Source organism: Mauremys mutica, chromosome 1 (genome assembly GCF_020497125.1).
Source record: "Mauremys mutica isolate MM-2020 ecotype Southern chromosome 1, ASM2049712v1, whole genome shotgun sequence".
In the NCBI taxonomy this organism is placed as follows: domain Eukaryota; kingdom Metazoa; phylum Chordata; order Testudines; family Geoemydidae; genus Mauremys; species Mauremys mutica.
This window is the reverse complement of record NC_059072.1, coordinates 81,299,857-81,318,724: the sequence shown is the minus strand read 5'-3', so window position 1 is coordinate 81,318,724 and position 18,868 is coordinate 81,299,857. Positions and strand designations below refer to the sequence as shown.

General features: G+C 39.9%; 1 protein-coding gene across 1 annotated transcript in view; it reads left to right on the top strand.

The window, feature by feature from the left end:
* The window catches only part of DCN (decorin), a 45,698-nt gene extending 28,821 nt beyond the window's left edge, over positions 1–16,877 (top strand). Inside the window, exons 4-8 of the mRNA XM_044980539.1 lie at positions 4,657–4,870; positions 5,106–5,219; positions 6,496–6,589; positions 12,789–12,927; positions 15,316–16,877. Of these exons, the coding sequence (XP_044836474.1) occupies positions 4,657–4,870; positions 5,106–5,219; positions 6,496–6,589; positions 12,789–12,927; positions 15,316–15,510 (756 nt within the window). The 3' untranslated portion in view covers positions 15,511–16,877. The remainder of the gene's footprint in view (positions 1–4,656; positions 4,871–5,105; positions 5,220–6,495; positions 6,590–12,788; positions 12,928–15,315) is intronic.
* The last annotated feature ends 1,991 nt before the right edge of the window (positions 16,878–18,868 follow it).

Genomic DNA, 18,868 nt, shown 5'->3' with positions numbered 1-18,868 from the left:
ACCTTGTTCGAGCATTGCACTAATCTGTTACCTTTCTTTTTCCTTTCAAGTGGCTCCATGCTAGGCTAGAGTAGACCAGGGTCAGACATTTTCAGCACCTTGTCATGAAACCTGAAGTGTACTCATCTCCCTTCTAGCATTTTTGATTCTGCACAAAACAGCAGAGTGCATTTGTGATTGTTTTTGAGCTAAGTGGATATAATCCCCCATCACGAGGTTGATTCTTTTTCAGGCTAGCTGGCCCATGTGGTGTGTGTTTGGACGTCATCTCCCTCCACATTAGCACTGCCTGCAGATGTTTTCCCTCAGCTTTTCTCCTTCAGTTCATGTTTTCACTGACCCCTAAACTCTCACTAGGTTGTCGGGGTTTTTTCTGAACTTTTGTTACAAGTAAACCATATGAGGCACATTCAGAGAAAAGTCAACATTACCACTCCAAGGCTAATTACTTCTTTTTCTCTGAGTACCATATATAATAGAGTTATTGTGACATGGAAAAGAACACATGGTTATGGCATTGCCAGGTGCAGAACAGGTATCTTAATCTCAGACATTGTTGTTGCTCTGAGGCATGCCAAAGCTTCTGTTGCAGATTCTGTGCTGCACTACATAGTAAAAAATAACGTATGTTAAATGCCAAAGGCAGGGGTCTTCAATTGGGGTGCTGACCCGGCTGTGACCACCCTAACTTTTCCCTTCCCTTATTGTTAAATGGGGCGTACTAGCTAGTCTTTAAATCATGAGTTGAGGAATCCAGTAACTCAGCCAGGAGTTATGGGTCTATTACAGGAGTAGGTGGGTGAGGTTCTGTGGCCTGCAATGTGAAGGAGACCAGTCTACCTGATCTTGATGGTCCCTTCTGGCCTTAAAGTCTATGAGTCTATGAGATGAGGGGCAGAGTCATGGTAGAGAAAAGGTTAAGAACTATTGGCATATGGAATATACCTTCCACAACACCCATCTTCTTTCCCACAATGTAAATCTTTGTAAAAAGGGCCTTTTTATAACTAGCCTGATTTGAAAACTGAGAAGATTTTGTGAAAGTTTGCAGAAATTTCCCAAATAGAACATTGTCATACTCAGCACATAATTTTCATAAGCAGAACACAGTTCGGCCGAAGCAATTTTGACTAGAGCCATGACTAAGAGTGCTGCTCCTAGGGGCTCTGCAGATTCTGCTAATATCAACTAGATAGATAAGTAAAAGCAGCAAAGAGTCCTGTGGCACCTTATAGACTAACAGACATTTTGGAGCATGAGCTTTCGTGGGTATTCACGAAAATACCCACGAATACCCACGAAAGCTCATGCTCCAAAATGTCTGTTAGTCTATAAGGTGCCACAGGATTCTTTGCTGCTTTTACAGATCCAGACTAACACGGCTACCCCTCTGATACTAGATAGATAAGATCTGGGATAAAGAGAGCTACTCAACATTATAATAAAACCTGTGGCTGTTTAATTCTGGCCAAAACTACCTCCAACACACTAACAGTGAATTTTAAAGAAGCTGATAAGGATATAATTTAAGTAAAGGGCAGCAAACTTAAAACAAATTAAAATAAATATTTGAATTTTTTAGTTAATTCATGTTACTCACTAATGTAAGGTAGGACTTCGGATAAACTTTTCAAAAAGCACCTAGGGGTACATCTCCACTGTACCCTTCTTGCAGCGACAGGTAGTGTACATCAGTGGTCTCCAAACATTTTTGATCGCGTACCCCTCTCAGTAAAACTTTTTTGAGCATGCACGCAGGGCCAGCTCTACCATTTTTGCCACCCCAAGCAAAAATAATAATAAAAAAGCCGCTCAGACTCCCGCCTGAACTGCCGAAGCAAAAAAAAAAAGCCCCCTGAACTGCCCAAGCGGTGCTGCTCCGGTGGCGCTCCTCATGCTGTGCACCCCGAAGGATCCTCTTGTGCACCCCCTGGGGAGCGCGCACCCCACTTTGGAGACCACTGGTGTACATCACCACATAGCCCCCCTTGCATGGGTTTAAACAGCAATGTTGACTGTGAGGCACAGCTTCAATAAGTACAGTAAAGACATGCCTGACGGGGTTGGGTATATACTCAAGTACATACCCTACGTGGCTCTCTACTTGCCCAAGCTCTGCCTCCTTGTCAACACTATTTTTAGCAGTGTAGTCTCCTGCTGCCTCCTCACTGCTGGAGCCTTTCCCCTCCTCAGGAAAAGATTCCCCCAATAGGGAAAGGCTCTGTCAGAGGGGAGGCAACTGGGAAGGATTCCAACAGCTCCCCACAGCTGGCGCCTTTCCCCGCCACAGGGAAATGCTCTGGCAGTAGGATGTCAGCTGGGAAAAGATTCATCAGTGGGGAACTGCTGAAGCCATTCCCCGCTGCCTCCCCGCTGCTGGAGTCTTTCACTGGCATGTACTACACACCACAGCATGTACTCAGCCTGCTCTTCACTGCAGTATGTAGCCACACGTACCAGTGGGTGTGTAGTGTAAATATAGTCTTAGTGTGCCTTAGGAGCCTAATTTCCACTGAATGTCAATGGGACTTAGGTGCCTACATCACTTAGGTACTTATACAAATATCACCATTGGTAAAAATCAACAAAAATATACATTACTAGCAATAACCCTTGTAGTTACTCTGGTTACATGGCATGATGGCATGCATCTGATGAAGTGGGTATTCACCCACAAAAGCTTATGCTCCAATATGTCTGTTAGTCTATAAGGTGCCACAGGACTCTTTGTTTCTGGTTATATTAAAAATGATAAAGGGCATTAAATCATCATGATTCAGGGCATAACATTCACCACTAGCTGATGACAAGAAGTGTTGTTCCTCTTTGTGCTAATATTGTGTGGTTAGCTGTATTATGCTGGGGATGGGATTTACAGCGTCCTCCAAAAATTGTGACATTGGTTATTTTCAGAGGAAGTTCTTTGCATTAGACAGAACATTGGCCTGTTCTACTTGCAGTTCTTATGACTTATCAGTGTCAAGAGAGTAAGTAAGAATTATGACCATATCTTCGATAAGACCGTTACAATTATTTTGGGAAAGGATTATTGTCAGTGAACTAGTCTGTTGAACTATGAGTGACCTCCTCCCAACAATCTGGTTGCTGCTGGCTAGTACACAAAATTAAAAGCAGATATATACAGCTATGTGTGTATGTTGTAGAGCCATCTATAAAATATACTACTCGATTTATTTAGGGTGAATTGAAAGGGGAATACATTAGGGAAAAATATACAGTGCACATACATATACACACTGTTCAAAACTATCATTCCACTTTTCTCCTCTCAATTTTTACTCAAAAGAAGTTACTGCCACAGACACTTATATCCTTTCGGTCACTTATTTATTGCCTAACCGATTGATGAAAGACTCAAACATTCAGCTTTTCCCCATTAGATATACTGGTAACTGACAGAAGTTTAATTATGGGAGGATTAAGAATTGGTGAGAAATATATTGGAATGGGACCAAAATATGTGGGCTATCAAAACATGTGGAGTGAAGGCATCTGTTTTTTTTTCCATTCCTACAAATAATATGGTGCAGTAAGTGAACAAGAATGCCCTAGAACTGTGGTCTGCTAATAAATATAAAAATAACGATACTTTACATGTACATAGCACTTTCTATCCAGTACTCTCAAGGCATTGTACAACCATGAATTCACTTAGCTTCATAATACTCTGTGAGGTGCATAAATAAATGGGTGGAAAGATGGAAGGAACCTCATGTGGATTCACTGTAACATATAACACTTCTTATCTTAAATTTATTACAGTCCTCATATTAATGATTGGCATAGGAACTTCTTGTCTATTTATTACATTATTGTTTGTTAAACAATAACAGTGTGATCAGTGCTGTAAGGGTTACAAATTAAGACATGATCCCTGAACTATTGGATTTACAAACCAAAATGCTGATCTTGCAATTGTTACTAAAGTGAGCTGTCCTTACTCATGTGAGTAATCCCATTGACTTCAAGGGCCACCCTATGTGATTTGTGATTTGAGTCAGACAAAAAACTAACAAGTACAGACTGGAAGACCCAAAGGATAGTTATAAAGTCATACGTATTAGTAGGCTAGATTGTGCCCTTTCCTTATGCAGTCATCACAGATTTTCTTCCTTGGAGAGACCGGGTAGAATGTGAGGAGAATTGGCTGGCTGCATGGTGGTAGGGACAAAATACTGCAACCCAAAATAGGTATTGCAAATTACTCCCCTCTCCTATTCCCATCCCCATCACACCCAGGGAGCCCTAAGTGACACAATTTGGCCTATTGTTATTATTACTGTAGAGACTGAGGTGGTGATGCAGTTATGTTTATGTGAGTTGCCTCTTCTCCACTGGTGTCAAATGAAAGGATTATATTTTGTCCTTGGAGGTAGACATGATTCTTATGGACACCAATGGGAGCTGCACATGCACCAGGATTTGACCATAAGTAGTTGTATAGGTATTTTTGTAGTTATTTATCTTTTGCTAATATGTGTTGTTCTGATTTTTTGAAATTCTGCATTGCATATCAGCACAGCTAACACAGTGAATCAGTGGGTTTTTTTTTAATTCTTCAGTCTTAATGCAACTTCACCCTAAATTTATGCCCACAGTGGATGTAACAAAATCTCCTGCTTTATTATTTTACAGGCATTGATCCTTGTGAACAACAAGATAAGCAAGATCAGCCCTTTAGCCTTTAATCCACTGAAGAAACTGGAGAGACTTTACCTTTCCAAGAATAACCTGAAAGAACTTCCAGAAAACATGCCTAAAAGCCTTCAGGAGCTCCGTGCCCATGAGAATGAGATCACTAAGCTGAGGAAAGCTGTCTTTAATGGACTAAATAGTATGATTGTCGTAGGTATGCATCATAAGAGATTTTTGCTAAAGTAACTTGATGCAGTATATATTTTCTAGATATTACTCTTAACTCACTGTACTTGAAATAATTTTTACATGGGTAAGCCAAGAAGTGTCTTGATAGTCTACAGCAATTGGCCAAATTATCGATGATTCATTGAAGGAAAAACTGCTCTTTTGTTTAATATTTATAAATGTAAACTACCGGACAGTTCACAAACATGTTTTGTTTGCAGAACTGGGCACCAACCCACTCAAGAGCTCAGGAGTTGAAAATGGAGCCTTTCAAGGGATGAAGAAGCTCTCCTATATCCGTATTTCAGATACCAACATTACTAGTATCCCTAGAGGTAAGAACAACTATGAGCTTTTAGAAGATTCAGGCATGTGAAATACACTGATCAGTAAGACTTCAAGGCCATGGTCAAATTCCACCAGAAGACAATCAGAGCCTTTTGAGTTAAATCTGGGCACTTCCAAATATTGACTGGGCTAGTACAAGGGTTGTGCAATTTAATATTCCATTAATGGAGCTCTGCATGAGATTCAGTTACAAAGGTAAACCAGTTTATTTTGGCTTTCTTCCAGCTCAGAGAGAAAGTGGGAAAAATGTTTGTGGGCCTGATTCTGATTGAAATTACACTGGTGTAAATCAGGAGTAACCCTGTTGAACTCAGTGGCATTAGATTGGTGTAAAACCAATATAAATGAGATGAGAATCAGGCCCCACGAGTGTGAGTGAATGTGATCTTCAGGGTCAAAGAAACATTCATGTGCAAAATGGAAACGTTTGCAATTTTTTTGAATAATTCTTTGTATATTATAATAAAAGATCTCTAATGTAACCTATGCAAAAAGGATTAAAAATATACGAAATGGCTCCAAACTGCAGGAAATGATGGTAGCTATATTAATGTTTTGTCGAGTAAACTGTTGCAAAAATGCACACAATTTCAGAAAGTTAATACCAGAAGTTTTTTATTTAGTATTATTCTCCCCCTCACTTTCTGTTATGGCTATTCTTGTGTACATACTGCCTAAAATAGTCAAAATATTGTGTCCTGAGTGTTTTTCTGTAATAAATGGGATTTTCAGACTAAGATTCATATTTAAATATGCTCTATACAAAAGTAAAAAGAAAAACAGTATTTTTCATTTTTAAAGTAATTCTTTTGCCACTGTTGTTAACTATCAAAGACATCTAGGTCCAAATTTAACAAGTGCATGAGTAAATGTGTGCAGGCTGAAATTCGCCTCTGTGCAGAGTCCCCTTTAAGCTGTTTTGAAGATTTATGTGGGATTTTGGTGAATGCTGGCCCCAAGCACAGGGTTAGCAGTTCACTTTGAGTGAAATGTATTTGAAAATCCTCTGTTTTCAAGTTCTCCTCATTGTGAAAGTTCTTCTTTAATGTCTAAAACAAATACTTTTCAAAGTGCAAGTTGCAAGATTCCTGATTCTTCTCTGATGTGTCCATGCTCCAAAATCATTGGGCCTGATTTCAGTTATGCTAAGGCCCTTTCACACCACTCTAGCAATATAAAAGACACATAATAGAACTGAGAATCAAGCCCATTTTTTATGTTCGCGTTATACTGAAAACTTTTTTGGGACACCTTCTATTTCAGGCCTTCCTCTGTCCCTTACGGAGCTTCATCTTGACGGCAACAAGATCACCAAAATTGATTCTGAAAGTCTATCTGGACTCGCCAACTTGGCTAAGTAATAATGTTTTCACATAACTTACAAGTATTATGTAAAAACAATAGCTGCAATACACACAATAGGAAGAAATCACTCTATAGTTAAGAAGGGTGATAATCTTTTAGCTTGAGATGTGCCAAACCATTTAGCAGGAAAAGTTAGAGCTTGTCTACATGGTGTGGCAATGCCCATTAAGGGAGTGAGATTTCTAAAGCACAATCAGGGCCGGTGCAACCATTTAGGTGACCTAGGCGGTTGCCTACGATACTAGGATTTAGGGGGTGGCATTTTCTTCGGCAGCGACTGTGATGGCTGGATCTTCGGCCGCCTCAGTCGCCGCCGGCATTTAGGTGGAGGGAGCTGGGGCAGGGGAGCGTGGGGCGGGCCGCCTGCAGCAAGTAAGGTGGGGGCGGCATGCAGGGGAACTCCCCGCCCCAGCTCACCCCTGCCCCACCTTCTCCCCGAGCATGCCGTGGCTGCTTCACTTCTCCCGCCTCCCAGGCTTGCGGCGCCTAAACTGATTGGCGCCGCAAGCCTGGGAGGTGGGAGAAGTGAAGCAGCCACGGCGTGCTCGGGGTGGAGGTGGAGCAGGGGTGAGCTGGGGCAGGGGGGTGCCTTAGGGTGGAGGGTGGGGCATGGGGAACTGCCGCAGGGGAGGCGCCTCAGGGTGGAGGGGGAGAGCTGCCGCGGGGAGGGTGCCTCAGGGTGAGGGCTCGGGGACGGGGGAGGGCACAAGGTGGAAGTTTCGCCTAGGGTGTGAAACATCCTTGCACTGGCCCTGAGCACAATAATGTGTTGTGTGTTAATTGGCTCATACGGACCCTGCTGGTGCGCACTCAAAGTTCCCTAGTACACTTTAACTTAGTGCTGTTTGAAAGAGTACCAAGTCAGAGTGCAATCGGGAACCATTAGTATGCACTAGCAAGGTCTACATGGGCGAATTAATATGGAACATGTTAGTGAAGTTTAGAAATCACACGGCCATGATGTATATTACCCACCATGTAGACAAGGCTTAGTGAGAACACATGGACTTTGCCACTGAGCAATTCAAACAACTTTTTTGAAATCTAAGGAATTTACCAGGCAAAAATATTGTTACCCTGGAATGAATGTTGAACAGACCTAGCAAAAACCTGTTTTGGAAAATGCTCTCAAATTTTGAGGATTAAAAAAAAGGAAACTTTAGTAATTTAGGAACGCCAATGTTTATGATATGCTGTGCAAAGCTGTCCAGTACGGACTATTGCTACGATTCAGCAAAGCACTTACACTGTACGTCAATGTAGGATGAGAGAAATAGATAGGAACATAGGAATTACCGTTCTGGATCAAACCCATTGTCTATATAGGCCAGTATCCTGTCTCTGACAGTGGTCAGCAGCAGATGCTTCAGAGGAAGGTGTAAGAAGAACTGACAGTAGGTAGATGTGGCAAAATACATGTCAGGACAATGACTGAGTGAACTGATTGAAAATATCATGTACAATATTTTGAATATGCGTTGTGTATATGATTCTCACTGCATTGTGTACTCATATACATCAGTATAGATTGCATGCAAAGTAGGTGTAAAATACTGCACTTATGGTTCGGTAACACTTTACAGCAACTCTTCACTCACTTTACACTGGTGTAAATGAATATACAAAGCTATGAGAGTCAGGCCCTGTGACTCTCATACCGATGCAGACTAGGGGGTTTATGAGGTAAATCTTGCACTGCTCTGGGTCAACAGCACAATGCAAAAGAATCATACTCTGTGCAGGAAGGTGTGTTTTCTTCCTCTGAATAATGGTATTTTGTGGTTCCTCTAGTTGCAGGAAAATGTAGGGTGATATCTAGTACTTCAGTCGAGGATGCTAATAAACCAGTAGAATTATTCATGGGTTACCGCTCAGTAACCATCCCATCAGAGAGTAATATGGACCCAGTAATGTGTTACTTATCAAACAGGGCCTTTAGAAGTTATAAGATTATGATACTTTATATTGCTTTACGAAGACAAATATTTAATTTATCAAGGCCTTTTTTGTCATCGAGATAACTTATATGTCTATCATTTATCTGATTGACCGAATGAAGGCAGAGAGGAGAGACAGTTGGAAAACGTACTAGAAGCTAAGAGAAGCTGAATTTGTCCCTCTATTTACATTAATTTGGCTTGGAATTAAATGCACTGAAGTAAATATAACTGGTTGAAATGATGGTTCTTGGATATTTTAAATGTGGATAGTCCCTTTATTCTTTCTTGGAATCACTCTCTCGGAAAAGCTTTTGCGGGCTTTTAAAATCCAAAGAGAACATTTCAGTAATGAAAATGTTCAGTCCTCTGCTGTATGTCTCATTTCGTCACCACGTGTTATCATAGATACACCTTCACCCAGAGAGCCATACACTTATTGGAAGGCTCCTGAATTTTTTTGTAAACATATGAGAAAAATAAAACTACTTATGAATTAGGGACCAGGAAGCAATACTTTTAACTGCAACCATTTAGTCTAAAGTTAGTGGTTTGTGTAACAACCTTCGTAGAAATTAATGGAAAAACCCTTCCAAAACAAAAATCCTACTATTTTACTTTGAAGTGTGGGTCCTGGCATTTTGCTTTCTTCCCCACCACCATTGGACTATCCAAATATTTCAAACCAAATATAGTCCAGAAGAGGAACTACATGTTCCAAATTCCTCATTCTGAAGAACTACCATTTTACCTCCTTTTCACCCGTTTGCTTCCGATGGGTATGATTATGGCTTTGGCCAATGAAAGAAGTGGAGAAGAGGCCACCACCACTTCTTTAATCAGACAGCTGGAGCTCTTGTAGAGGGCAGAGGTCTTCAGAAAGACAATCAGTTTTTTACTGGGACTCTAGATTAAATCTACTGGTTTGGGAAGAGGGTGGTGCCAAATTCATACTACACTACAGCACGCTGCAGGATTATCAAACCATGAAGCTCAGTCAATCTGGTTTTAAATTTAGATTAATCATGGATTAGATTAGTGGGGATTGGGCAGAGAGAGGAAGGCTGAAGAAAGAGGAGGGAAAGCTAGGGCCATTGGGAGAGCATCCCCACGGGTGTGTTGAATAAAATACAAGAGCCAAAAAAAAATGAGAAAAAAATTGAGCTACTTTCATTTAAGTGCCTAAATAAAACTGTAGGTACTTTATTGTAGCCACCCAGTTAGGCTAGAATTTGACTTCACATCTGCTGGAACATGTCATGGTTAAACAGTTTAATAGCTTCCTTAAGCTGCAGTTAACATTTCAGACACAGGCCAGTTTAGTGTATGTCTGTGTTAGGACATTTTGGTATGGCAACTGTTCAGCGTGATGACTCTTCCTAGTTCTACTGTTTACGCTGCGGTGAATCTTTGACTACTAGCAGAACAGCAATGTTTTTTTAAAGTTTACTTTTAAGTCTCCTAAAACACAGTTCACACAAAGCTACAGCAAAACCTCCCCTCTAACTTGACAAATGATTCTGTAGATTGTATATAGTATGGAGTTCCACAGGAGAGTGCATAGCCTTTAGTACAGTCATGTACCTAATGCATCTCCCATTAAAAGTCAATGAGAAGTCTCCCATTGGATACAGTGGAAGTTGTATCTGGGCCTAAATGCTAATTTTCAGATTTGTGGTGTTTGTGTAGACCATATGACAGCAATATTGGAAAGAGCCAGCAGAGGGGTTAGAGCAGGGAGGGCCAACCTGTGGCTCCAGAGCCACATGCAGCTCTTCAGAAGTTAATATGTGGCTCCTTGTATAGGCGCCGACTCCAGAGCTGGAGCTACAGGTGCCAACTTCCCAATGTGCCGGGGGGTGGGAGCTCACTGCTCAACAGGACCTGCCCCCACTCCATCCCTTTCCACCCCCGTCCCCTGAGCCTGCTGTGTCCTCGCTCTCCCCCCTTCCCCTCAGAGCCTCCTGCACGCCACGAAACAGCTGATCAGGCGGTGTGGGGAGGCGCTGATCAGCGAGGCTGCCGGTGGGCGGGAGGCGCTGGGAATGGGGAGGGGTGTAGCTGATGGACAGCTGCTAATGTATTATTGTGGCTCTTTGGCAATGTACATTGGTAAATTCTGGCTCCTTCTCAGGCTCAGGTTGGCCACCCCTGGGTTAGAGACTAAAGAAGCTGAACACATCCTTTTGAATTACAATACAAATGTTCATTTCTATTTTTATATATTGTTTCTTTCTTAGTCTTCACAAGTTATTCAGTGATGAAACTAATACAGCTAAAACATCTGTAAAACATTTACAAATATGAAAAGCTATTATATCAAGAACCATTACCCAACTTCCTCCCCTTCTAACCCTACAGAAAAAAAGAAAAAAGATGAAAACCATACTCTGTTCTAACACTCTAAAACTATTGTATGCCACTTTTTCATCTCTGTCAGTATACAAAAATAAAAGCCAATTCTGCTGTTCCCATGGAATGCTCTTTATCTTAGACACGTCTGCTTAGAAACTTGTATTTGTATCCAAATTATGTTTTAGATATGTGTTCATTAAGATTTTGTACAATGTTTTGCCAAAATGACCATATTTTTGACACGTCCCCAAACATCCTGTGTGATACACATTGCCAAAGTTTTCTAAACAATTCCAATTCGTTATTTGCTCTTCAGGCCAAGCTAATTATATGAAATGAAATCCTGAAGTCTTTACTTAGTTTTTATGCACTGTAATCATTGGGAACTTTGTTTAAGTAAGAACTTAAGTGAAGTCCTTAGGATTTGACACATACCAAGTTTCTAGTAAAGGTAAGGGATCTTTTGAACTACATTAAGGTTGATTCTTTTAGGAGTAATGTTACCGTCTTATCAGTTATTTAGGGCTTAATCCAAAGCCCACTGATGTCAGTGGGAGGCTTCAATAGGCCTTCGTCAGACCTTTAATAGTTTTGTAGAGTTATAATAGTTTTGTTTGTAGTTTAAATATAGTGAGTTGTACTAGTTGTTACAATTACTCTTTCTTTGCATGTTTATTTTATTAAAGACACTCTGCACAAGGGGTTCTACTCTTGACTGGCATCAGTTCTGGGAACTTCTTTATGGCTGTGAAGTCTAATCAGATGTGTTCAATTGTGTTGTGTGGTTACATATTAGTTCCAGAATCTGGCTTCTGTACCTGGTATAAACTATACAGCATTACCCTAGCAGATTGTCGTGAAACCGCCTTTCTCTAGTAGTCTTCATCTATAGTAAGTTGTACTGTTGCTAGAGGTTCTGATTTACATCTATACAATTCTTGGGCTGTTTCTTGGAGTTGTATAGTTAAGAAGTCCCACAACAAATATATTTTCCTGAAAATTAAAAAGCAATGCTTTAGGTTAAAGGATAAAGCCGACTCCTCCCTACTAGGTATATTACAACAGATTATTTTACAGGATCGCATTCCTGTGAAGAACAGACTATTTTAACTTGGATTACCAGATCCTTTAAAGAAAGAAACTCATGAATTTTAGTGATTTCAGACCTGAAGGGCAACAATATGCAAATACACATAGGACCAGATTTTCCAGGCTGGACACAAATTGTGCTAATAAATCCAGAATGTTCATACTATTAAAAGGAAGGATGGTTATGTGATTAGAGCCCTTGGCTGCAACTCAGGAGCTCTGGGTTCATATCCTAGCTCTCACACAATTCCTGTGTTTTGCTGGGCAGGTCATTAAATCTATCTATGCCTTAGTTCCCCATTCGTAAAATGGATATAAATACATCCGTATCTCCCAGGGATGCTGTCAGGATAAACTGATGCATGTTTGTGAGATGCTCAGATACACTGTAATAGGGTCACATAAATAGAAAGAGAAATTTATAGTCTGGAGCCTCAATATTCCACCTGTCAAACAAGAAGATCTTAAGGTGAACTTTAGGAAGTCAGTTTTGATAGCCTGGTTCCTACAAAGATGTGAGTGTATACAAAAATACATGCTGTAGTAATAATAAGCAAGTAATTCAGAAATACAAGGTGAAGTGGAAACAAATTGAATTATGCAACGATAATTCTGGTAGCTCAAGTCATGGAATTTCCTGCTCATCCAAATGTATTGTGGCTTTGTGATTCTGTATCCCATTAGCAATCCACAGGGCCCATGGTGTGATAAATGTGAAAAATCACGTACTTTGTCAAGAACTGAAATGGCAACCACCTGTGAGAATGTGTTGTTTTGCTAATGTTTACCTCGTGTCATTTCCTCTTGCAGATTGGGTCTCAGTTTCAACAGTATCAGTGCTGTTGATAATGGCTCTCTTGCCAATATACCTCATCTGAAAGAACTTCACTTGGATAACAATGAACTTGTCAAAGTACCTGGTGGGCTGGCTGAACACAAATACATCCAGGTAAAGTATATCTTATGGACTCAGATGTGCAATAATTGAAAAAGCAGCAAAGAGTCCCGTGGCACCTTATAGACTAACAGACGTTTTGGAACATGAGCTTTCCTGGGTGAATACCCACTTCGTTGGATGCATCAGATGAAGTGGGTATTCACCCAGGAAAGCTCATGCTCCAAAACATCTGTTAGTCTATAAGGTGCCACAGGACTCTTTGCTGCTTTTAAAGATCCAGACTAACACGGCTACCCCTCTGATACTTGACAATAATTGAAAGGGACTGAAAAACATGTCCACTACTATTGATCTTTGAACAGTACAGAGTACTGGCCATCCTATCTTTTTCATTTGTGCCCCCAAACTGTGACTTGAGGCAAGCCTCATATCCACTGTATGTTAGTAATTGACTAGACCAGGGGTTCTCAAACTTCATTGCGCTGCGACCCCCTTCTGATAACAAAAATTGCCACACAACCCCAGGAGGGGGGACTGAAGTCTGAACCTGACTGAGCCCCACTGCCCTGGGTGCAGGGGCCAAAGCCCAAGCCTCAGTGCCCCAGGTCCACAGGCCAAAACCAAATTCCAAGCGCTTCAGCCCAAGGCAGGGAACCTGTAACCTGAGACCCACCACCCAGGGCCGAAGCCCTGGACCCCAGCAAGTCTAAGACAGCCCTGGCGACCCCCACAGTTTCAGAACCATTGGACGACACCATTGAATATATGTTGGTATGTAAAAGAAAGTAGAGCATATTAGAGGATTGACCTTTCAATTCTAATTTTGAGTATATGGACATGGAGGTACATAGTCCTCTTAGTGCGGAGGTCCATAGACCCATAAATGTGTGCGCAATGGAGATAATAAATTTGATAAATGTATCATGTTCATTTTGCTGCTCTTTGCACACTTATTTGGGATGACCTATATAATAGTTGCTTTATAAATAAATAACTCAATTCTTAAAATAACGCTAATAAAAATACAGATACCAAACTAACACCCTCAGGTATTTTATACCTCCATAGCCAAGTGAGTTATAATTTTGAACCCCAGCTCTGTGTATCTTGTACAAAAGAAAAATATCATCAAGCTTGACTAAAGCATATAACCTCTGTCATAGGCTGACCAGATGTCCCTTTTTTAAAGGAACAGTCCCGTTTTTGAGGCCTTTTTCTTATATATGCGCCTATTACCCCCCATCCCCTGTCCCGTTTTTTCACAGTTATCTGGTAACCCTAATCTGTCATAAATAATGGAATTAGACATTGCAGTCATTGGTGGAAAAATAGTGCCCATGCTGTAGTCAACCTTAAAATCTGTATAGTTGCTTTTGGCAAGGAGTTAAAATTATCACAATATTGATGATATTCCCTATACTGAAGCAAAAGACCAAATAGAAAACAGTCTCGGTTCACTTTGAAAAAACAACAAACACACACTCTCTCTCTCTCCTTCTGCGCCTATCCATTTTTGTAACAAATATGTTGGCCAAAGGAATTATTATGATTGAAAAATGTTTACAATCAATAATGATTATATCACAGTGCTATAGTTTTGCTTTAGTTTTTGGGTTGTAGTCTCTTATTCAGCTAGATAGTTAAGCACAAGCCTAACTTTAAGCACATGAGCAGTCCCAAATACTTGCTTGAAGTATGGCATGTGCTTAAGTACCTTTCTAATTGGGCTCTTAGATTAGAAGGGACACAACTTTATTTGACCAGTCTTCAAAAGTTATTAGCAGGGATCCTACAAATCCATTTGCCATGGAAAAATGTGGAAAAAGTGCAGAATTTGCATTTTTACAGAGAATCTTTAGATTTACATTTTGTGAAAAAATAAAAACATATATAGTAGAACCCCATTTATCCGAGCCTCTATTATGCAGCTCTCTTTATTAACTGAAGAGGGGCTGTCAACCCTGGGTGGCAGGGATCAGGCTGTCAGCCCCATGTGTCAGGGCTGAAGCTCTCCAGATTATCCAAATTTTTGATTACCTGATCTGGCCCCAGTCCCAATTAGTTCAGATAAACGGGGTTCCACTCTATCAATAAAACATTGTGTTCAATATATATTGTATCTAGGGAAACTAAAGTTCAGTATTTCATTTTAAGTGTGGAAAAAGGTGTCTTTTTATGTTTTTTTTAATCAGAGATTTTTTTTTTAAACACAGAAAACTAGGATCCTTGGTTATTAGCTATGGCAAAGTTCAGTTACATTTTTAGTAGCTCAAGACAATGAGCATAAAGTATCAAATGAGAATGTATTTAGAGGAGCAGATAGATTACTATGCTGTGATGTACTGTACGATGTTTACTGATGTTCTGAGATATCCAGATTAGTTCCGTACTTTGGCAGATTAGTCTGATTTCTCACTTATACAATTGTATATATTTCAGGTAGTCTACCTTCATAACAATAAAATTGCTTCTGTTGGCCCCAGTGACTTTTGCCCTCCTGGATACAACACCAAAAAGGCTTCCTATTCAGGTGTGAGTCTTTTCAGCAACCCTGTACAATACTGGGAAATCCAGCCATCTACTTTCCGATGTGTCTATGAACGTTCGGCAATACAGCTTGGAAATTACAAATAGAACCATAGAGATGGGGCACGGTTGTATTTCAGCTACAAATACCTGTTGTCATAAGCCTGTTTAAAAATTGTTAACAATTAAAGCCAAATACTGGAAACTTCACTGAGTGGATATCACCCATTGATGTAAAATAAGTGATTCTTTAAAAGTGTATAAGACAAAACATACCATCAAAAGAATTGCCAGCTATACTCTATTTAGACTTATTTCAGCCATCATTTTGTCATAATGCTTTCTGTGGTATCTTTCAGTTAGCTGAACACTACAGGTTTTCACATTCCATTGTATATGAGATTCGGGGTAAATATTTGTCAAATCTTTTGATATTAAAAACAAATGATAATGATTGAGGGTTGTTGGGTTTTTTTGGTTTTTTGTTTTTCTAGCCACTCATGGAAATTGGTAGAGTAAAAAGGAGATGAGACTCTATTTTTTATTCTTGGGCACAGCTAGCCCCTTTAAACTTAAATCAAGCCCTGGTGGTTTAAAAATATTTGCTATAACATGTTTAAAGCCTAATTCTGAATGTATCTATTTAGCAAAGGCAATATAAATTGTTGCTAATGTCATTATTTTGGTTAAACAAAAAAAATAATAAAACAAACTCATATTGTATACATATTTCCTTTTCTAAGTGTTTACAAATCTACCTGAGCAATTCTAGTCAAGGTTAGCAAATAAGAGTTTTGTTGCCTAAAAAAATAAATAATTTGCAGTACAAGACATTTGTCATATATTCCTGTTCTTCACTACTTTTGGATCATGATGACTACCATTATTTGGGGGCGAATCCAGCACACCTTAATCACATGAGCAGTCTCATTGTCTTCACTGGGCCTGCTTGTGAGAGTGAGGTAATTATGATTTAGCCTTCTATATTAATCCACTTATAAAAACTAAAAACTTCAACATTCTTCACTGATTCTGTATTGTACACTAGTCGACTCTCTTCACTGTTTTCAGTTTTTAACTATTTTTTTTAAAGTCAAGTAGAGATATGCAGCCTGCCTATCTGAAGAAATGGAGGTATTCATGGAACTTGGAATATCAGCTAACTCATACTTCTGGGAATGAGAATAAATCACTGGACAGAACTGGGACATCATTCTTGGAAATCCCTTCTTCTTCTAAGAGTGGTTTGAAAGCAATCCATGTATTTGGGTTCTCCAGTTGGTATGAGAGGGTAATAGGCGTGGCAAAGAAAGGCTGCACATTTCTACTTCCATTGTCTACAAAGTTCTTTTTATACTCATTCCAATTGTCATGTTAAAAGAACCTTCCGAGGCCACTTAATTCTCCAAGTCAATCTTTTCAATTTGTAAAACTTGTATGGCTTTTATATTAAAGAATGCTGTAATACAGGCAAACTCCCAATTCCTCGTCTTTATTATGTAGTTTATGTAATCAAAACAGACAAATTGTCAGAATTATAATCCTGGATGGGTCCACAAAAATAAAACCTTTTATACTCAGTGACAGCTAAAATAAGCACAAATTGTCTCTTATTCCCCAAAGAAATTAGAAAACAAAACAAAACCCACTTTCCTATACAGCAGTCTTCTACACATTTCTTTTCTTGAGAAACAAAATGTTCTTTTTGTAGCTGTCACTACTGTAACTAGCAGAAATGAAAAAGACCCATAATATTCATAAAAGATGGGGACAGAATTTAATTGCATACTTATTTCATGTCTTTTCCATGCATTCAGACAAATAATCTCCTCATTTAGTTCTGGGTATCTGGGAGTTTAAGATCAGAATCTTTACTTGGCAGGATGTCAGCCACCAAAGTGTATTTTTTTCTATAGGAGCTTTTGGGATATTTGACATAATTCACTGGGGAGAAGTGGTGCAGAAAACTACAAAAATAGCATTTCAGCAAAGGATACAAGGATCGTCAACAGCCATAAAGACTTCACACAACTAATATGTACATTGTTTAAATAAATGGCCACAACTTTTGTTAATGTATTACCTAAACATCTACATGTGTATATAACCAAAACATTCCATTTCTCCCTACCTGGCAGTAGAATCTAGTGCAATCCAGTTCCTTTCTTTCATGCTGTGGTCGTATGTCTCATTTGGCTGAAATCCTGTTATCTACCACATCTGTGGGATTCAGTCCATGCTTCCCATCTGCATACAAGGAACTGGGTCCTTACAAGATAAATGTATGATTAATGTTAAAGCAAATGCTGTCCCCAAAGAATACATCCCTCATACAATCCAACCACTGCTAATATAATGTGGCCTCACTGCCTCTTAGACCTGTTCTTTAGGTTGGAATAAATAAAGGGCATGATAATACACCCACACTCTAGTGGGCTCATGCCAAATTAAAGCTGGTCCAAAATGAGACAACACTTGAACACTTGACCGGTGTATCATCAAATATATGAACATCCCCAAACCATTCTACTTCACTGGCCAATGGCCCTACAGAGCCTAGAACAATCTGAAAATAACCCCCAACACACTGTGGTTGTCAGCCTGCAATGAGGAAAAATTCTTTCCTGACCCCAAACCATTGGGAAGCCCAGCACTATCGAAGCACTGTTTTTCCATACAAATCAAAACCAGGTTGCCTCACATTAGAGGAAATGAGAAGAAAAAAAAACATATATCAAACAGGCAGAAATGAGTGAGAGAAACGGGCAAGAGCAGAATGCCTTCTGACCAGGCAGCAAAATATAATCTCTTCCCCCCTCCTCCCCCCCGAGTTGTGAAAAGGTAAGGTAACCCATAGACAACCTCTGGGATTCAAGCCCACCAGTAAGGGAAGAAAATCCATGTCTCCTTGGTGCAGCCACAAAGCACGTCTGCCCTCCCTGGCAACTGTATTCCATGGAGAGGTGGGTTATAAGGAAACGCTATGATCTTCTCCTTGGGCAGACCTGCACAGTGGAGGGCATTTTTAGAGAATCAACAATGAAACTATATGCTTACAATTGCTTTCATTTGCCACTTCAGGCTGGGAGAAACAGCAATACTGAGGGGAAAAAGTTTAGAGCCAGATCTTCAGCTGGTGGAAATCAGTGTAGCTCCATTGAAGTCAAAAGAACTACACCAATCTACACCAGCTGCTTACTTCGTTCAAAAGTTTTATTAAATAAAATCTGGCTACAAAAATCCTATCCTATCCTCATTGTCCTTGCTAGCCTTTGTTTCGCACTCTCTCTCTCTCTCTCTCTCTCTCTCTCATTAAAGGAATAGCTATATTGAAAAGCTCCCTAGAATTTTGCAATAAAGAAGTTGTAATAATATAAGTTAGAGATAAAGCAAGCCTTTTGTATTATCAGAATCTAACAATGGTAGTGATTCAGCAAAGCCCATAGGCACACACCTAAATGTGAGC